Here is a 13955-nt window from a genome sequence, read left to right as displayed (position 1 = left end):
GAGGATGATGAATGTAACAAGAGTACAGCAATCAGAATGGGCATCTTCTACGTAAAAGTCTTCCAGCTTTTAGTGAATACTTATTCACCCAGATAGGAATTCTACAGACTAGGTAAGCTGTCCAGCTCACGTCGGCTCCCGGAGAAAGAGCTGTCACCTTTTCCCCCCCCTGTGCTTGAGTCAATGCTAGCGCACAAGGCATCATCACAAACCCCAACAGAAAGCATTTGACCAGTGAGTTTCCTCTATGACTCAACTGTACCACAGAGTTGGTTGTGTGTTTCTCAGACCTTGTAATAAATGTTTGCTGGACTCTGAGGAGGCATCTCTTGAACTATGTACACCGGATGTCCATAGTCGCCGCTGACCTTTTCATAGTGGGGGCAAAAGACACTGTCTGCAGTCCTTAGAGGAATGATAATGTCACTGGGCTCAGAACCATTGTTGTTGCCACTGCGTTTTGGGGTGGCTAATGTACTAAGTGAGAGAGTTGTCGTGTGTTGCGGGGAATGCTTCCTGTGTCTTCTCCGGTACTTCAACAAAAGAACCACCAAAGTGATGATGATGACGATGAAAATGATGCACCCTGATGCAATCCCCGCAAATAAGGCCACCTCTGAACCCAGTATACTGGAATGCCCAGCTTTACTGCCATCTGTGCTAGATCCTGGAAAGAACGGAAATACAACAGACAAAAGTTATTGCCATCCTGCGACCCGTTTACGCTGCTTAAAAATGTGTAGAGTAAGCAAGACTGAAAGAATTAACTGACAGCTAAACTTTGACAAACCAATTACCCTGTTAGATAGCTAAATGCAAACAGCCAAAGTCAGCAATCAATATTAAACAAGACTTTGTGTCTGTTGGTCTCACTTTTGTGCTGCTCCCAAACCACCCTGTTCCATACATCATCATCCATCAGCGGTGAGGACTGGCACTGACAAGGCAGCCTTTGATGCACACCGCATCTTTTAACAGATGCCGGCCAGCCCCGGGCAGCAGAGAGGGGTGGGATAGGAGTGCGAGGGGAAAATAACACAGGGAAATGACAATTCTCAGGACAACCGGTAGGGTTCCGTGTCACACTGTTCTTCTGCTATTTTATCTTTCGCATATTGATTTAAGTTAAACCGTCCTTAGTGCCGCTCTACATTGCACATGAAACAAAGGAGCTTGAAACAGCACAGGAGGTAGGCAAAACGGCTATGGCATATCTCTGTTTGTACTGACTTACACTTACTTAAAAGCAAACAACACTACGTATCTGGTAGTCAGGAAAAGTTCACGTGCTGAACAGCCTGTTCAATAGTTGGTGCCATCACACTGTCACACCATTTGTCACAAAAATTAAATGAGCGCTTGCTTGACACTTTCTCACTTGAAAATTTGAACCGACTTCCCTCTCTTGATGCTCCCTCACAGGTGGAAGAATGCTGCAGATGCTGCATCCACAGAACTGCGAACTTTTCCTACTGGAACCTCTGCAGGAAAGGCTGAAGCCTGCTCAGCGACCGCCATGCCAAAGATTCATTAGCCCAGTAACAAATGACAGAGCTAGCAAGGAAAACTGACAGCCGTTTTTGGGAACCCCAGAATCAACTGTCAGCAAGTTTTGCTTTCTAGCATTCCCAATGACAGAATTTTCTTCCAGAGACCCTGGGTCTTAAGAGTTGGGCTTTTTCTTGTTCATCTAATGTTTGAAATGCATTGTGAAGATACTTGTTTGGAACCATCTGCTTATCTTGTTTAGATGATTATTAAAGAAAATATTTAAATTTAGTGGAAAACCGGCCACTCATGTGTAGACTTTATATGGTCAGTTAAAAGATCAGGACATTAATTCTAGATGCCTTGAAATAAACTTTATAAATGGCTGTCGAGAACCACTTGATAATGTATTATACGGGAAAAGAAAGACAGAAAGACTCGTTCATCTGCCAGAGTACTAAATGTAAGACAGCATTTACCATCGTAAAGCTGCTCAGCGAATGTCCTATCCAAAAACTTTCCTGTAAATGAGTGATATTCTCACAAGAGGTAATTAACTTCTACTGCAGAGTGGAAGGGAGGAAAGAGCAGCCATTGCCAAAACTTGCAGCTCCCAGACACTATCCACCGGAGCATCAGAATCGGCTTTTGCTTCATCTCAGTATGAAAACATTTGGTTTTCTGGCATTTTAATGGTAAAATAAAGTGCGTTTGGGTACAAGGGAGGAGACTCTGCCAGAGCCCCGTCCCAGGTGCGAGCCCTGCTGCACCTACCTGAGTGGTCCTTCACAAAGGGGCTGGTGGTGGAACTCTTCCCGTTGGTGCCAGCTTCCTGCTCGGGGCGTTTGGTGGGATCTGTGTGCCGGGGCAGCCCCGCCGAGTTGGGATCTGGGGGAGAGAAAGACGACTCATGCAGCTTCAATGCTTGGTGGCACAGAGCCTTGTAAGCCGGCTCTAGGTACCTTGTGAGACACGAATGGCTTTGAACAGAAGAATCTTTATGCAAAGGTCTGGGAGACATAAGTACGTAATTTTCCCTTTAAAGCAAAATGGTTATTATATTAGTTATTTCAGAGGTTTAAATTGTGAGGCCATCTGCGGGAACTATAGGGACTCCTGTAATCGGCAAGAAAAGCTTTGCAGATGACATTTCAGTTTAACTGAGGAAGTTGATTGACTACTAAACCAACTTCTACTTAGAAGAATAATTCTTTCTTCCTGCACAATAGGTTATCTATATGTGAAAAGAGACAATGAACAAAAACCTCTCTGTAACCAGAATTCATAACAAGCAAACTATAGAAATATTAGCTTCCCTCTTTTCATGTATTTTAAATAATTGTGAACAGCAAGAGTTGTGGGTTTTGTTTTTAAAATAAAAATAAAAATGACTGAAACACATTACTCCCAGGTGACTTTTCCTTCTAGGGACCTCTCCAATGAAGAGATCTTATTATGCTAACCCTCCTCCTGTAGAAATCTGTCAGTAGCCGAGGAAGAGAAAATAGGCTTTGCTTTCAGACTATAAGGGAGGAATGACCACACTAGACTCGGTCAGCAATCTGCTCTACACCGCTAAAAGAAGCCTGAAGACTAAAAGGACACTGAGACTGGTCAAAGTGATTTCATGAAACAGGAGATGGTCTTTACCTTGTCCAACTTTCATGAGGATCTTCATGGTTTTTGTCTGGCACACCCCTCCCTCCTGGTTATCCAGGCCCTCCAAAGACCCATTTGATGTTGCTGATTAAAAATAAAAGAAAAATAAAGAAATAAAAATAAATAAAAATCAGGAAATCAACAGGCAAAGTGATGTGAACATGAGTGTCTGAAAGCAGGAATCTTTCAATCTACCAGGACCTGTTCTTGTTGCTCACGCTGACCTATGGAAAGTTGTGAAATGTTGAAAGCCAAAGGAATGAATACATCGGTAAGCCATACAATATACACAAATGGAGGAATGCGTTATCGAGGTTTCAAATTTACCCAGCGACCTTTTTTTCTATGCACAATTGACTGACTGACTGACTGACTTGGACGAAAACACAGCACCTTGCTAAAAGGTGATGGAGTCAGCTGAAAAGGAAGCCCTGGCAGGCTCAGAGGAGCAAAGCACTGAAAATTCACTCTTTTTTTTTCTCCCCCCCCCCCCAACAATATCTTTATAATCACCACGTTACACCTGCTTCCTCTATTACAAATCTCCTGCTGGAAGAAGTGAACGCGTACAAAAGACCCAGGTGAAAGCTGAGATTCTGCACTGACTGGGAAACCATTTAATATTTTAAAGCACAATCTCACTGTTCTCAGCATTGAGGAGCCTTCGCGGGGGCGGCGGGTGGCGGGGGTAGAGGGGAATACACTCTATTCTCACGGAAACCTTTTAGCTCGTACAAACAAACGGGTGCTTTCCCCTGTGTTTATATTGTTCTCGCTTATCTGGGTGCCGGCTGGAACCGCGTGCCCCAGCGCAACCCCACCACCAGCTGACACTGCCACTCTATTTGAGGGCAAAGCATTAACTCTCTTGGAGAATCCAAAACTTTGAGTCACGCTCTAGGGGTGTGCCACCACCGCCCGAGCCAGCTGTTGCTTGCAAACCCCTAACAGCTGCTGGAAAACTATTCGGCAGCACCTCAGCCCTGGGCGCAGCGGCCACTACGCACCGTGCCAGGCGCTGGCCTCATCAGCCGACTCTGGCTTTAGTATTTAGGGAACGCACCATGGGTTTTCCCACCCGGGTTGTCCCAGGGGTGAAAATTTCACCGTCATTTCTTGGAGCTGTTTACCCACAGTGCAGAACGCACGTACGAGCGGGTACACGCGCACACGCCGGCACCGTGCCAGCAGCCGGAGAAAACAAACAGAAAATAGGAGGTAAGGGAGCCTGGTGCTTGCCGTGGCTGCGGAGAAATGCCTAAGCAGCACTTTCCTGCCCCTGCCCCTCTCCTTTCAGCTCGGGGTCCCAATTCAACCAGAGCTTCATGCTGTTCAGATCTTTGTTTCCAATTCTCACTCCTTCTCTTTTCGCCTTCCTTGGGGATTTTCTTTCAAATGCAGCCCTCGTGTATTTCCTTTTTCCCTCACAATGTCTTCCTAGCCCCATGGCGGTATTTTCCTTGCTCTAATCTTCTCTCTAGCCATTAAGATATAAACCCCATACCGTTGAACCCTGCTTCCTAGCCTTTGATCTGCTTCTTGTTTTTGTTCCACTTCTGCCTCTTTTGTGACTAACTCAAATTACAGCCACCATACAAGCTTCCCAAATTGTGCTTTCTTTCCCTAAAATTCCCTTCTCCTCATACATGGGCCCTCCCAGTTCCTCCTCTTGTTCCCTTCTCCCTGTAAAAACACGACAATGGCCGTACGTGTAACTACTACTTTTTTCAACTTGCAAAAAAGACTTTTTAAAATATAAAAGAGAACAATGAGTAATTTAAGATAAAAGCTGATCTGAAATGTGCCACTGCATTGCCAGGCTCAGAAAATAATGGAGACGTATAGTTTTGTTTTCTTTTGTTTTTTTCCAGAGGGAAAAAAAATCAATACTAAGAACCAGTTCTGGACATAAATCAAATGTGTCTTTGCTGAAAGTGTTTTTTATGACCTAGTTGCCAACGTACCAGCACAAGGACAAGGGAAAAAAATGCAGTAAATAGAAACACCAAAGCTGAGCATCAACTGAAAGCACAACTAATAAACACTGACTTTTGTCTTGCGGTTTTTGTTTATTCTTTGTTTTTTAATCGAGGCGATGGGGGCTCACATCTCCTTAAACACCTTTGACTTGATTTTAATTGAATAGAGCGCTGCTGCTTCTGAACATCAATGCCTTTTCAGTCTTTAAAGGCCTATCCATTTAACCCACAGAGCAGGAGACCTCAGTATGATGCAGAGGACACAGTCTGACCTCAGTACAGAATAAGAAAGTAAGACAGCCGAAAGAATGCAAAATTACTTCAAAAACAGTCCCCAAACGGGAAGGTCCAGATGTACAATGAGTCCAGTTGTGTGCCTATGCGAGCGCAATCTGCCTCTCTCGCTTGCTAAAAGAATGCTTTCATAGCTTTGATGTCAGATGAATGAATCTGCAGAAGTATTCACTTTTTCCACAGTTCTTCAAGGGGTTTTTGGAAAGCCTACGTTAGAGCTCAGAGTACAGGCTGCTACGTCCCGAGGAACGGGGAATTTTCAAAGAGGAGCCTTTCAGTGACAAAGCAAAGTTTCCGTCTCGGCTTCTCCCTGTAATTAAACCGACAATTACCCAAGGCCACTGGAGGAAATTATTTTTCAAAATTCATTAAGACTATCGAATTATAACCTCACATATCCCTAGCGTACCAGGAAGAAAGTGGGTAGTTTTAAACACATTGTTTCAAGCTCTGAAAAGCTGCACGGAGAGAAAGAAGTAATCTGGGACATCAGAGAAAACACCGTTTCATACGGCTAATGCCCCTTGACAGTTTAGCGTGCAGAAGTCAAACACGGGAGCGAGTACCAAATATTCCTCAAACACTTCCTGCTGCCTTTCTATATTGATCTCCAAATGAAAATTACACTCGCTATCGTGTAAGCTCCTCCACAGCACTCACACTTCTGCAGGAAAGTGACCCCGTACCTGGAGCTCTGCTCACACTGGAAGGATATTTCCAAAATAAAAAGTGTCTGTGACAAAGTGGTTTAGGGATAAACACAGAAACGTAACACAAATTCCTTGCATCTAAAACGGAAATGCGACTCTCTGGTGCGTTTGTATGATCAAATTTTAGACCTTCCATCCAGTTTATTTTCATATACATACATACAAAAAAGAACAGGTTTGGGTTTTCTTATATATAGGTCTAAACATGGATATATTTTAGAGGCAATTACTCACACACAAACTACCATATGTGGCCCTGTGCTAAGATGACTAGATACTACTTAAATACTAACATTAATAGACATAATTAATGATTAATATAAAGTTTCTCATGAGTATTAAATGTTCTCAGGATCCCACACTTTGCTTTATATTAATACAGCAAGTCATAGGAAACTAAAACTAAGTGCAATCTTGCTAAACAGGTAGCAAAACATTTTTAAATCTTTTTGATGGATAGATGCCTCTGATTTTCTGAAACCTGTCCTGTTCTGCTGATGTCAACTGCAAAACTAATAACTACAGTCAAAAGTGCACTAAATTATTCATTCAACAGTTTATCCACATCTACAAATAAGCACATATAATTGCCCTAAAATCTATTAAAGACTTTCTGATAAAATCACAATAATCATAGGCAATGTTTGCAGCAGTCAGTCAAAAATTATGTTTGAGCTCCATGTAAACACTGTATGTCTGTATTCCTTGAATACAACAGCAGCTGCTACTACATAAGGAATATAAGTTTGGGTTTTCATCTTTCAGAAAAACTGACCTCTTATGAAATTATGGTTAAGAATCTGCTGATACACTTTGGAGAAGCTAGTACATATTTTCAGTTTCATAAAACACTGCCTAACATATCACCTCACTTACATGAGAGGAAATGAAATTATTCAGACCAAAGAATTTCATTCCAGCTCTGCCTTCCCTTCTTCAAAATACATAAATTATTTAAAAAAAAAAAAGGAAAAATTGGAACTCATGTAAATCAATGCACGATGTTTTACATTTATTTACTTTTAAAACTTCGCAAGTGGTGTTTATTGTACGAAACACATTAGTCATAAATGCAGAGGCAGGGAATCAGCGAGCGAAACAGAGTCAGCCGACAAGAGTAGTTCCTGGCTATGATTCTTATACAGTCCCCATGGAGAGGAAGTAATATTACATTTTAATATGTCTTCATTTGATTGTTATTACTCTGCCTCCCAGGAGGCTAAGCCACTGCACGGATCTTGGCTGTTTTCAACCTATCAGGTTGGTAACATTGCTCTAATCAGATGGAGAATTAAGCTGCTGGATTTGTGCCTGTATATAGCTTTCCATTCACAAAGAGATTAGAAATGAAGGCAGTCACAAAAATTTAACTTCCTTCACTCCTAAAAACACACATTTTAAAACGAAAAAATGCCATCACAATTACTTAAAAGAAAACACAAGCAGACAAAAATCTCAGTCTCTTAATTCTGCCACATTTATTACTCATACTTTTATGTTTTAGGATTATGAATAACATTACCTACTTGCAAATTAAATGTCACATCCTTTGAATCAACAAAACTTTACAAAATATTTATTTCTAGAACTTGAATATAGAATGGACTACATAGCTGAAGAGAGAAATTATGATCATCATACTTCATTTTCCTGTGAAAACTAAATGGACCTTAAACCACTGACTACAGGAACGAATGAGTGATGTCAACTGATGGACGAGGGCAAAATTGGTTTTGTCCCCCCTCAGTGTGCTGGACGATACGAGCCATTTGGCAATGTATCAAAGACACATCATTGCCAAGTCATCAAGAATTAATTGCTGCTGGTGTGAATCTGCTAATAGAAAAATGAGAATTACAAGTTTCTTCAGGGTAGATCAGTACTGTCCAATGGTAGTGATTTTCACCACTTTTTTCGTAAATACTGCTTGAATTCAGCATCAGAATATAAGTTTCTCAAAATCAGGGCTAAATAAAATCAAATAACCCTGCCCATCTGCACTTTTCCCCAGCTGTGCCTAGAAACGGAATGGAAAAGCCTGAACAGCAGCAAAAATCCACGAAAGCTTTAGATCCAACAGTAGTAAGAAGTTATTCTTAAAGCAAAGCTGCACTTGATCTCATATGCACTCTCAGGATTACTAAGCGCATGTAAAGCTTTTGAGGGTTTTTTATTTTATTAAGTAATAGAACACTATTTTGGCCAGGCATCGTGTGTTTGTGCTCTGACTGCTTTCATCTGCTTTTGGTCCTTTTAATGACTCTCTTAGTAAAGCACCGAATAAAGAATTCTTCTTTCCCATAAATTACCCAGATTTATGGGACAGGTTTAAGAACACCAGAAATCACACACTGCAAAACCACAAATCACAGATCACAACACAGAGGTTGTTTCTAGACTAGCCAGGGATGAAGAACAAGGCAGCTGAGGTAATAGAAAGAGTGTTTTAATTAAATGAAATTAAATTCTTTTTTTTTTCCCCACTTAGTAGCAATGCCAGATCTGCATGGAGATCTGAAACAATCAAAATTGCTCAGGCTACTCACTAAAGAACAGGTAGCTTGGCAAACACTACGCTGGGCAAGCTACAGAAAGTTTAGAAAGAAGATGAATATACTAATTTCAACAACTAGCAACTAATGGTGTACTCTTGTTTGTAGTGACAAAAAAAGAGACTGATACTGAAATCTTCACTTTTTAAGAAAATTAAATTGCCTTCCAGAATTTAACTATCAGTGGTCCCAAACCCGGACCGCAAGTGCTAAAACTTCAATGCATTATGAATAGCTGCACAGAGTACTGTCAGCGTGTTGTCTATATACAGATCGGAGACCTCCTCTGTTTAACTCTTTGTGCTTGAACAATAAAATCACATCCTAACTTTTCTACTGATCTTCTAGAGACAAAGAAAGGATCTTGAATAAAAACAATAAAAACCTGATGAATTTGCTCAATTAATACAATCTAGGACACCAAGACAGTCACAAAAACTATAAAAATGGTTTACCAGTCATTTTGCGTTTTTCTAACGTCTGGTTTTTTTATTTGTCCTAATTGCAAAGCAGAGATGGCAGTAGAACTTTGAGGAGTTTCTCAACCTAAAGACAATTCAGAAACTCTCCTTCTCTCGATCTTATTCCACACATTTCTTCAAATTAAGGTTTTTTTTTCTTACACTAAATCTTACAAGGTGTTTATCCACACACGAGGTAAAACATCTATGTGAAGGAAAGGATCAGAATTCTTCCTTGTTCTTTTTCACTTCTTATCCTGGTTGTTTTGCAAATCAAGTCCTATGTTGTGTATCTCAGGACTGATATCTAAACAGGGTCCACAAATTGCACAGCAGTAAACAGCAATGCCCTGCCCAGTCAAACTAAAACCAGAACAAAATGAAATAAACTAAAAAAACAGGCCTCTTCTTGCCCGGAAGAAGGCAAAAGCTCTGCAGTGAAATTTTGTGACTCACTTTTCTCACCACTGCTCTAAAATGTATCTTGCCCAAATGCGAATGGCGTGACTTGTGGTACTTTGACAGGACTTATGATATAGGGATTTTTATATATTTCCCCATAAAAGTCTCCACTTGTAGTCATATGTCAAGAGAGGGACACATTTTATTTCTGTTCCAGTTTTTTTGAAGGGGTGCAATGTGGAGGACAAAGCAAGACAGAGCCAATCAGTTCTGTGCTGTAATATACCTTGGTATATACCAACTGTTTAATTCCAGGCACGCCTCTGGAAATCCGTAAACTCTCCTTCCTGCATCTCATGTCATCTGACTGAGAAGGACCGCCCAAGTATTAAGCACAAAAGAGGGAGAGAGTTCTTATAAAGCTTCCTACACTCAGAATGATTCTATTAATTCTAGGGAGATGTGGCATCACACAAGAAGAACACAGGTGGTAAAGAAAAAAAAGCCTTTATGTCAACAAAGTCTTTCCCATAAAGGGAAAAAGACAGCGAGCCAGAAGGAGTTGGAAAGTATCAAAAAAGCTGTGAGCTCTGACTGGTTTCTGCTGCCTATCATTTTATAAACAGTATCACTTTATCTCTGGGTTAAGGAACACCACAGCTGAAGTGTACTAAACAGTAAACTATTTGCTGAATTATTATCCATTACAGAAGGTCACAGCATCCACCCATACACAACAAAATCCTACTTGCTTCACTCCTGTCAAGTGCCCCTTTAAAAAAATTTCTTGGAATGATTTACAGATCATAAAAAAAAAATAAATAAAATAAAAGCATCTCAATACTGTATCACTACGAATGACAATTTAAGTCTTTCATTACAGTTAAGCATTTCTAAAAGTATTTCAGTTCTGTATTTCACATACTCAGAGAAATGTTGTCAGATAATGATCAACTGCACACATGGTTGCTTCTAGTTTACATAAACAAATTATATATTTGTAAGTGCTGAAGTAACTGTGGCAGATGTAAGCCCACTAATTATGATGTATTCAGCGTATATCAGAAAGTATGCATCTAAAACAGATTACTAGCTAGTTAACTTCACCAACCACAAACAGGTATTTTACGTAAGTTTATCCTTTCTCCCGGCAAGCTATTGGCAAAAGCCTCTCATGGGTGGGTAGAAATATCTCTCCACTACCACAACAAGCCTTGCTTAACAGTTCAGCTGAAAAGAACTAATGGAATTAGTTAGCATTCGAGTTACACTGATTGTTGCTAATGACAAGTGGGCTTGCTGGAAACAAAAGCAAAAGGTTCAACATTAAAGGAGGACCTGTTTTCTCTATCCTACAAACTGGACACCACTCTTCAAGGATGTTCCTCTGCCTTGAAAATCTCTCTGGTTTCCATCTGTAGCACTTGGGTAAGAAAGGGTTATAGTGAAAGTTCATATTAAATAACTAACAAACCTCTTGCTCGTTCTACTGTCACTAATTGCATGCAATGATATTAATGACCCAGTAATTGCTATACGAGTAGCACTGAAGTGGAAAACATCATTTTGAGGCAGAGTTCATCTCTAGGTGGTAGGACTTCACCAGTGACTGAGTTAATGTCTAGTGACAGTTTAGAATATAACACTATAGATGAGAAAATGTGCCAGTCTCATGGTTATAACAGTTTAGATGGACATGATGTTATTTGCTTTGACCACACAGAGTCCAGGAGTAACCCCAATAAAGTGCCACAGTCAGAGTTTGCCCTGTAGATGAACTTCATTCCTTTCAGGGGAGATGCTCTGCACTGTAACAATCTAGAGCAATTTTCCACATGTTTGCTTCAATAAAAGAATACCTTCATCTCCTGCTTTTACATTGAGCACAACAAAAGTGTGCTTTATTGCAAAACACAAAAAGCTATTTACATCATCTAACTATCCTTCAGCAACACAGAGTTTGGCACCTTGGTGCTGAGATCAATTATGATACTATTGGATGACTGTGCACTTGGCAAAGATGATGAGAAGTTAAGCTCTGTTTTGATTGCAGTCTGCTTATGTTTGTGTTCAGAACTTTAAAATACCCACAGAGTAAAACTTAATGAGGGAACATTGCTGAAATAAAGCAATCTGAATTTCCAAGGTGCTACAGGACTTCTAGTTCAAATACTCATCGTAAGAAATTAAGAAGTTTTGCTTCTTTAGAAATTATTACATCTCAGTTCATTTTAAGAAACTCCAATGGGACAGTATGTTAATCCTCCAGTGTTTGGAATTTTGGAAAGTCGTAACCAGTCAGGAAAACTGATACTTCTGTATGTTCGTAAAGTTTTAAATATTTCACTAGTGTTTTAATAGTATATCATTATTGTTTTTTTTTTCCTTTTGCAATACAAATTATTTAATTAATGTCTTGATTGTGTTACCAAATTTGCTGTGGAAGCCTGTGGACAGCAAGTGGAACCGAGTTTCCAGTGGCACAGGGTGGGGCCAAACACCTGGAAAGCAGCTGTGCAGAAAAGGCACCTGGAGTCTTGGTGGACACCAAGTTGACCACGAGCCAGCAAGGTACACTTGCACCAAAGGCAGCTGACAGCCTCCTGGGCTGCGTTTGGCAGAGCACTGCCAGCAGGCAGAGGGAGGTGATCCTTTCCTGCTACTCAGCACTGGTGAGGCCACGGCTGGAGCGCTGAGCACAGCCATGGGCCCCCAAATACAAGACAGACAGGGACTTAGAGGAGCAAGTCCAGTAAATGCTCACAGATATGATGAAGGAACTGGAGCATCTGTATAGGAGGAGAGGTTGAGGACTTGGGACCGTTGAGCCTGGAGAAAAGAAGGTGCAGGAGGACCTTATTCGTGTTTATAAATACCTAACGGAGGGAATAAAGAAGGAAGAGCCAGGCTCTTCTCAGTGGTGCCCAGTGACAGCACAAGAAGCAATGAGCACGAACTGAAATAAAGTGAATGCTGTTCAAACCTAAGAAAACCTTTTTAAATGTGAGGGTGACAGCACTGGACCAGGTTGTCCAGGTAGGCTGTGGAGTCTGTATCCTTGGAGATACTCAAATCTCAGCCTGACATTGTCCTGGGCAACTGGCTGCAGCTGAGCCTGACTGAGCAAGAGCTTGAGCAGGGCACCAGATCATCTCCAGAGGTGCCGTCCAAACTCAACCATTCTGTGATTCCGCAATCGACCACATTGTTGTGGTTTAACGCGTTTATGTGCTAAGGTGACACACTTGAGAAACAAATCCTTCTCGGTTTCACTGGCAGGATTTGAATACAGACTTCTGTTTCTCTCACAGCAGCTCGGTAAGCACATAAGGACTAGTCTGCTGCTGCGGTTTAGTTATTTTTGCTGTCTTCATCTACTGAACAGAAAACAGATATATCATGTTAACGAAGATCCGAACATGCTTTCTAAAACCAGCCTTATCAGCTTAATATGGACTCTTCTCCAAGAACTGCTAAGACTACCTTAAGCATAATCCTGCTTTTACTCACAGAAATATTTGCGTGATTTCCTTGGGATTGAAAAAAAGCAACTGGAAGACTGCCCATTAGGGCTTAGTTTTATAGTCTGATTTATCAGAAATAAATCCTGAAATATTCTTCCTCCAAAGCCTCCACGGTTGACTAAAGTCAGGAAAGAAAGTCCAAACTGACATTTAACCCTGCTTTTCAACCATTTCAGCCCTGAGTTTTAGCTAATGCAGTTCTCAGACAAAAGTACATTTTCCCCCAATCCAGCTATGTAAAGACTTTAATGAGGCAAACAATTTCAGGTATTTAAAATCAATTTCATTAAAGCCTTTATAAACGCTTATGTGGTTTCTGGTCTTTTATTTTAGCACTTAAAATACTGTAATACATAACAGATATAACACAAGTAAATGTATAAAATAAAGACTGATCATCCCACTTGGCGAGACAAATGCTCATCACCAAGCTTAGGTACAAAATGAAAGTTAAATGTGTTTCAGTATGCTAGTATGCTTCTAAGTTTCAGTTTGGACAGATGCTTTCCTCACAGCATGGCATGTCTCCCCAGTACGCACCTCTCTCGACTTAAAACAGCTACTCACACCCTGCATGTGAATCATAAAATACACACTCAACCCAACCCTGTTCTGCATACAGTCCCACTGAGGATGTATATGTATGTCTAAGAACATACCTTGTAGAAAACCAGGATTTAAAATGTTTTTTGCAAAGCACTTCAAGTGTCCCTTATTGTTGATAGGTATACTACATACATAAAGACTTCTAAGTGAGAATATTGTATCTTTCTTTGTGAATGTACCGTATTTTAAGCATTTACAGATTGTTTATGAGGAACTAAAAAAATTGAGAAAAATAAATACTGACTAAGAATATTAAACAGCTTCCTATGAATTTTTAAAA

The 13955-nt window shown here is 40.6% G+C and overlaps 1 protein-coding gene across 3 annotated transcripts in view; it reads right to left on the bottom strand.

The window, feature by feature from the left end:
* Positions 1-284: 284 nt before the first annotated feature.
* The window catches only part of EFNB2 (ephrin B2), a 42304-nt gene continuing 28633 nt past the window's right edge, over positions 285-13955 (bottom strand). Inside the window, exons 3-5 of one of the 3 annotated variants that reach the window (XM_086610901.1) lie at positions 3139-3231; positions 2263-2376; positions 285-667 (exon numbers count right to left, since the gene is read on the bottom strand). In XM_086610901.1, coding sequence (XP_086467027.1) covers positions 285-667; positions 2263-2376; positions 3139-3231 — 590 coding nt within the window. The remainder of the gene's footprint in view (positions 668-2262; positions 2377-3138; positions 3232-13955) is intronic. The other 2 variants (XM_086610914.1, XM_086610908.1) reach the window with 2 other exon arrangements.

Source organism: Tauraco erythrolophus, chromosome 1, assembly GCF_009769465.1.
Source record: "Tauraco erythrolophus isolate bTauEry1 chromosome 1, bTauEry1.pri, whole genome shotgun sequence".
In the NCBI taxonomy this organism is placed as follows: Eukaryota; Metazoa; Chordata; class Aves; order Musophagiformes; family Musophagidae; genus Tauraco; species Tauraco erythrolophus.
This window is presented reverse-complemented; position numbering and strand designations above follow the sequence as displayed.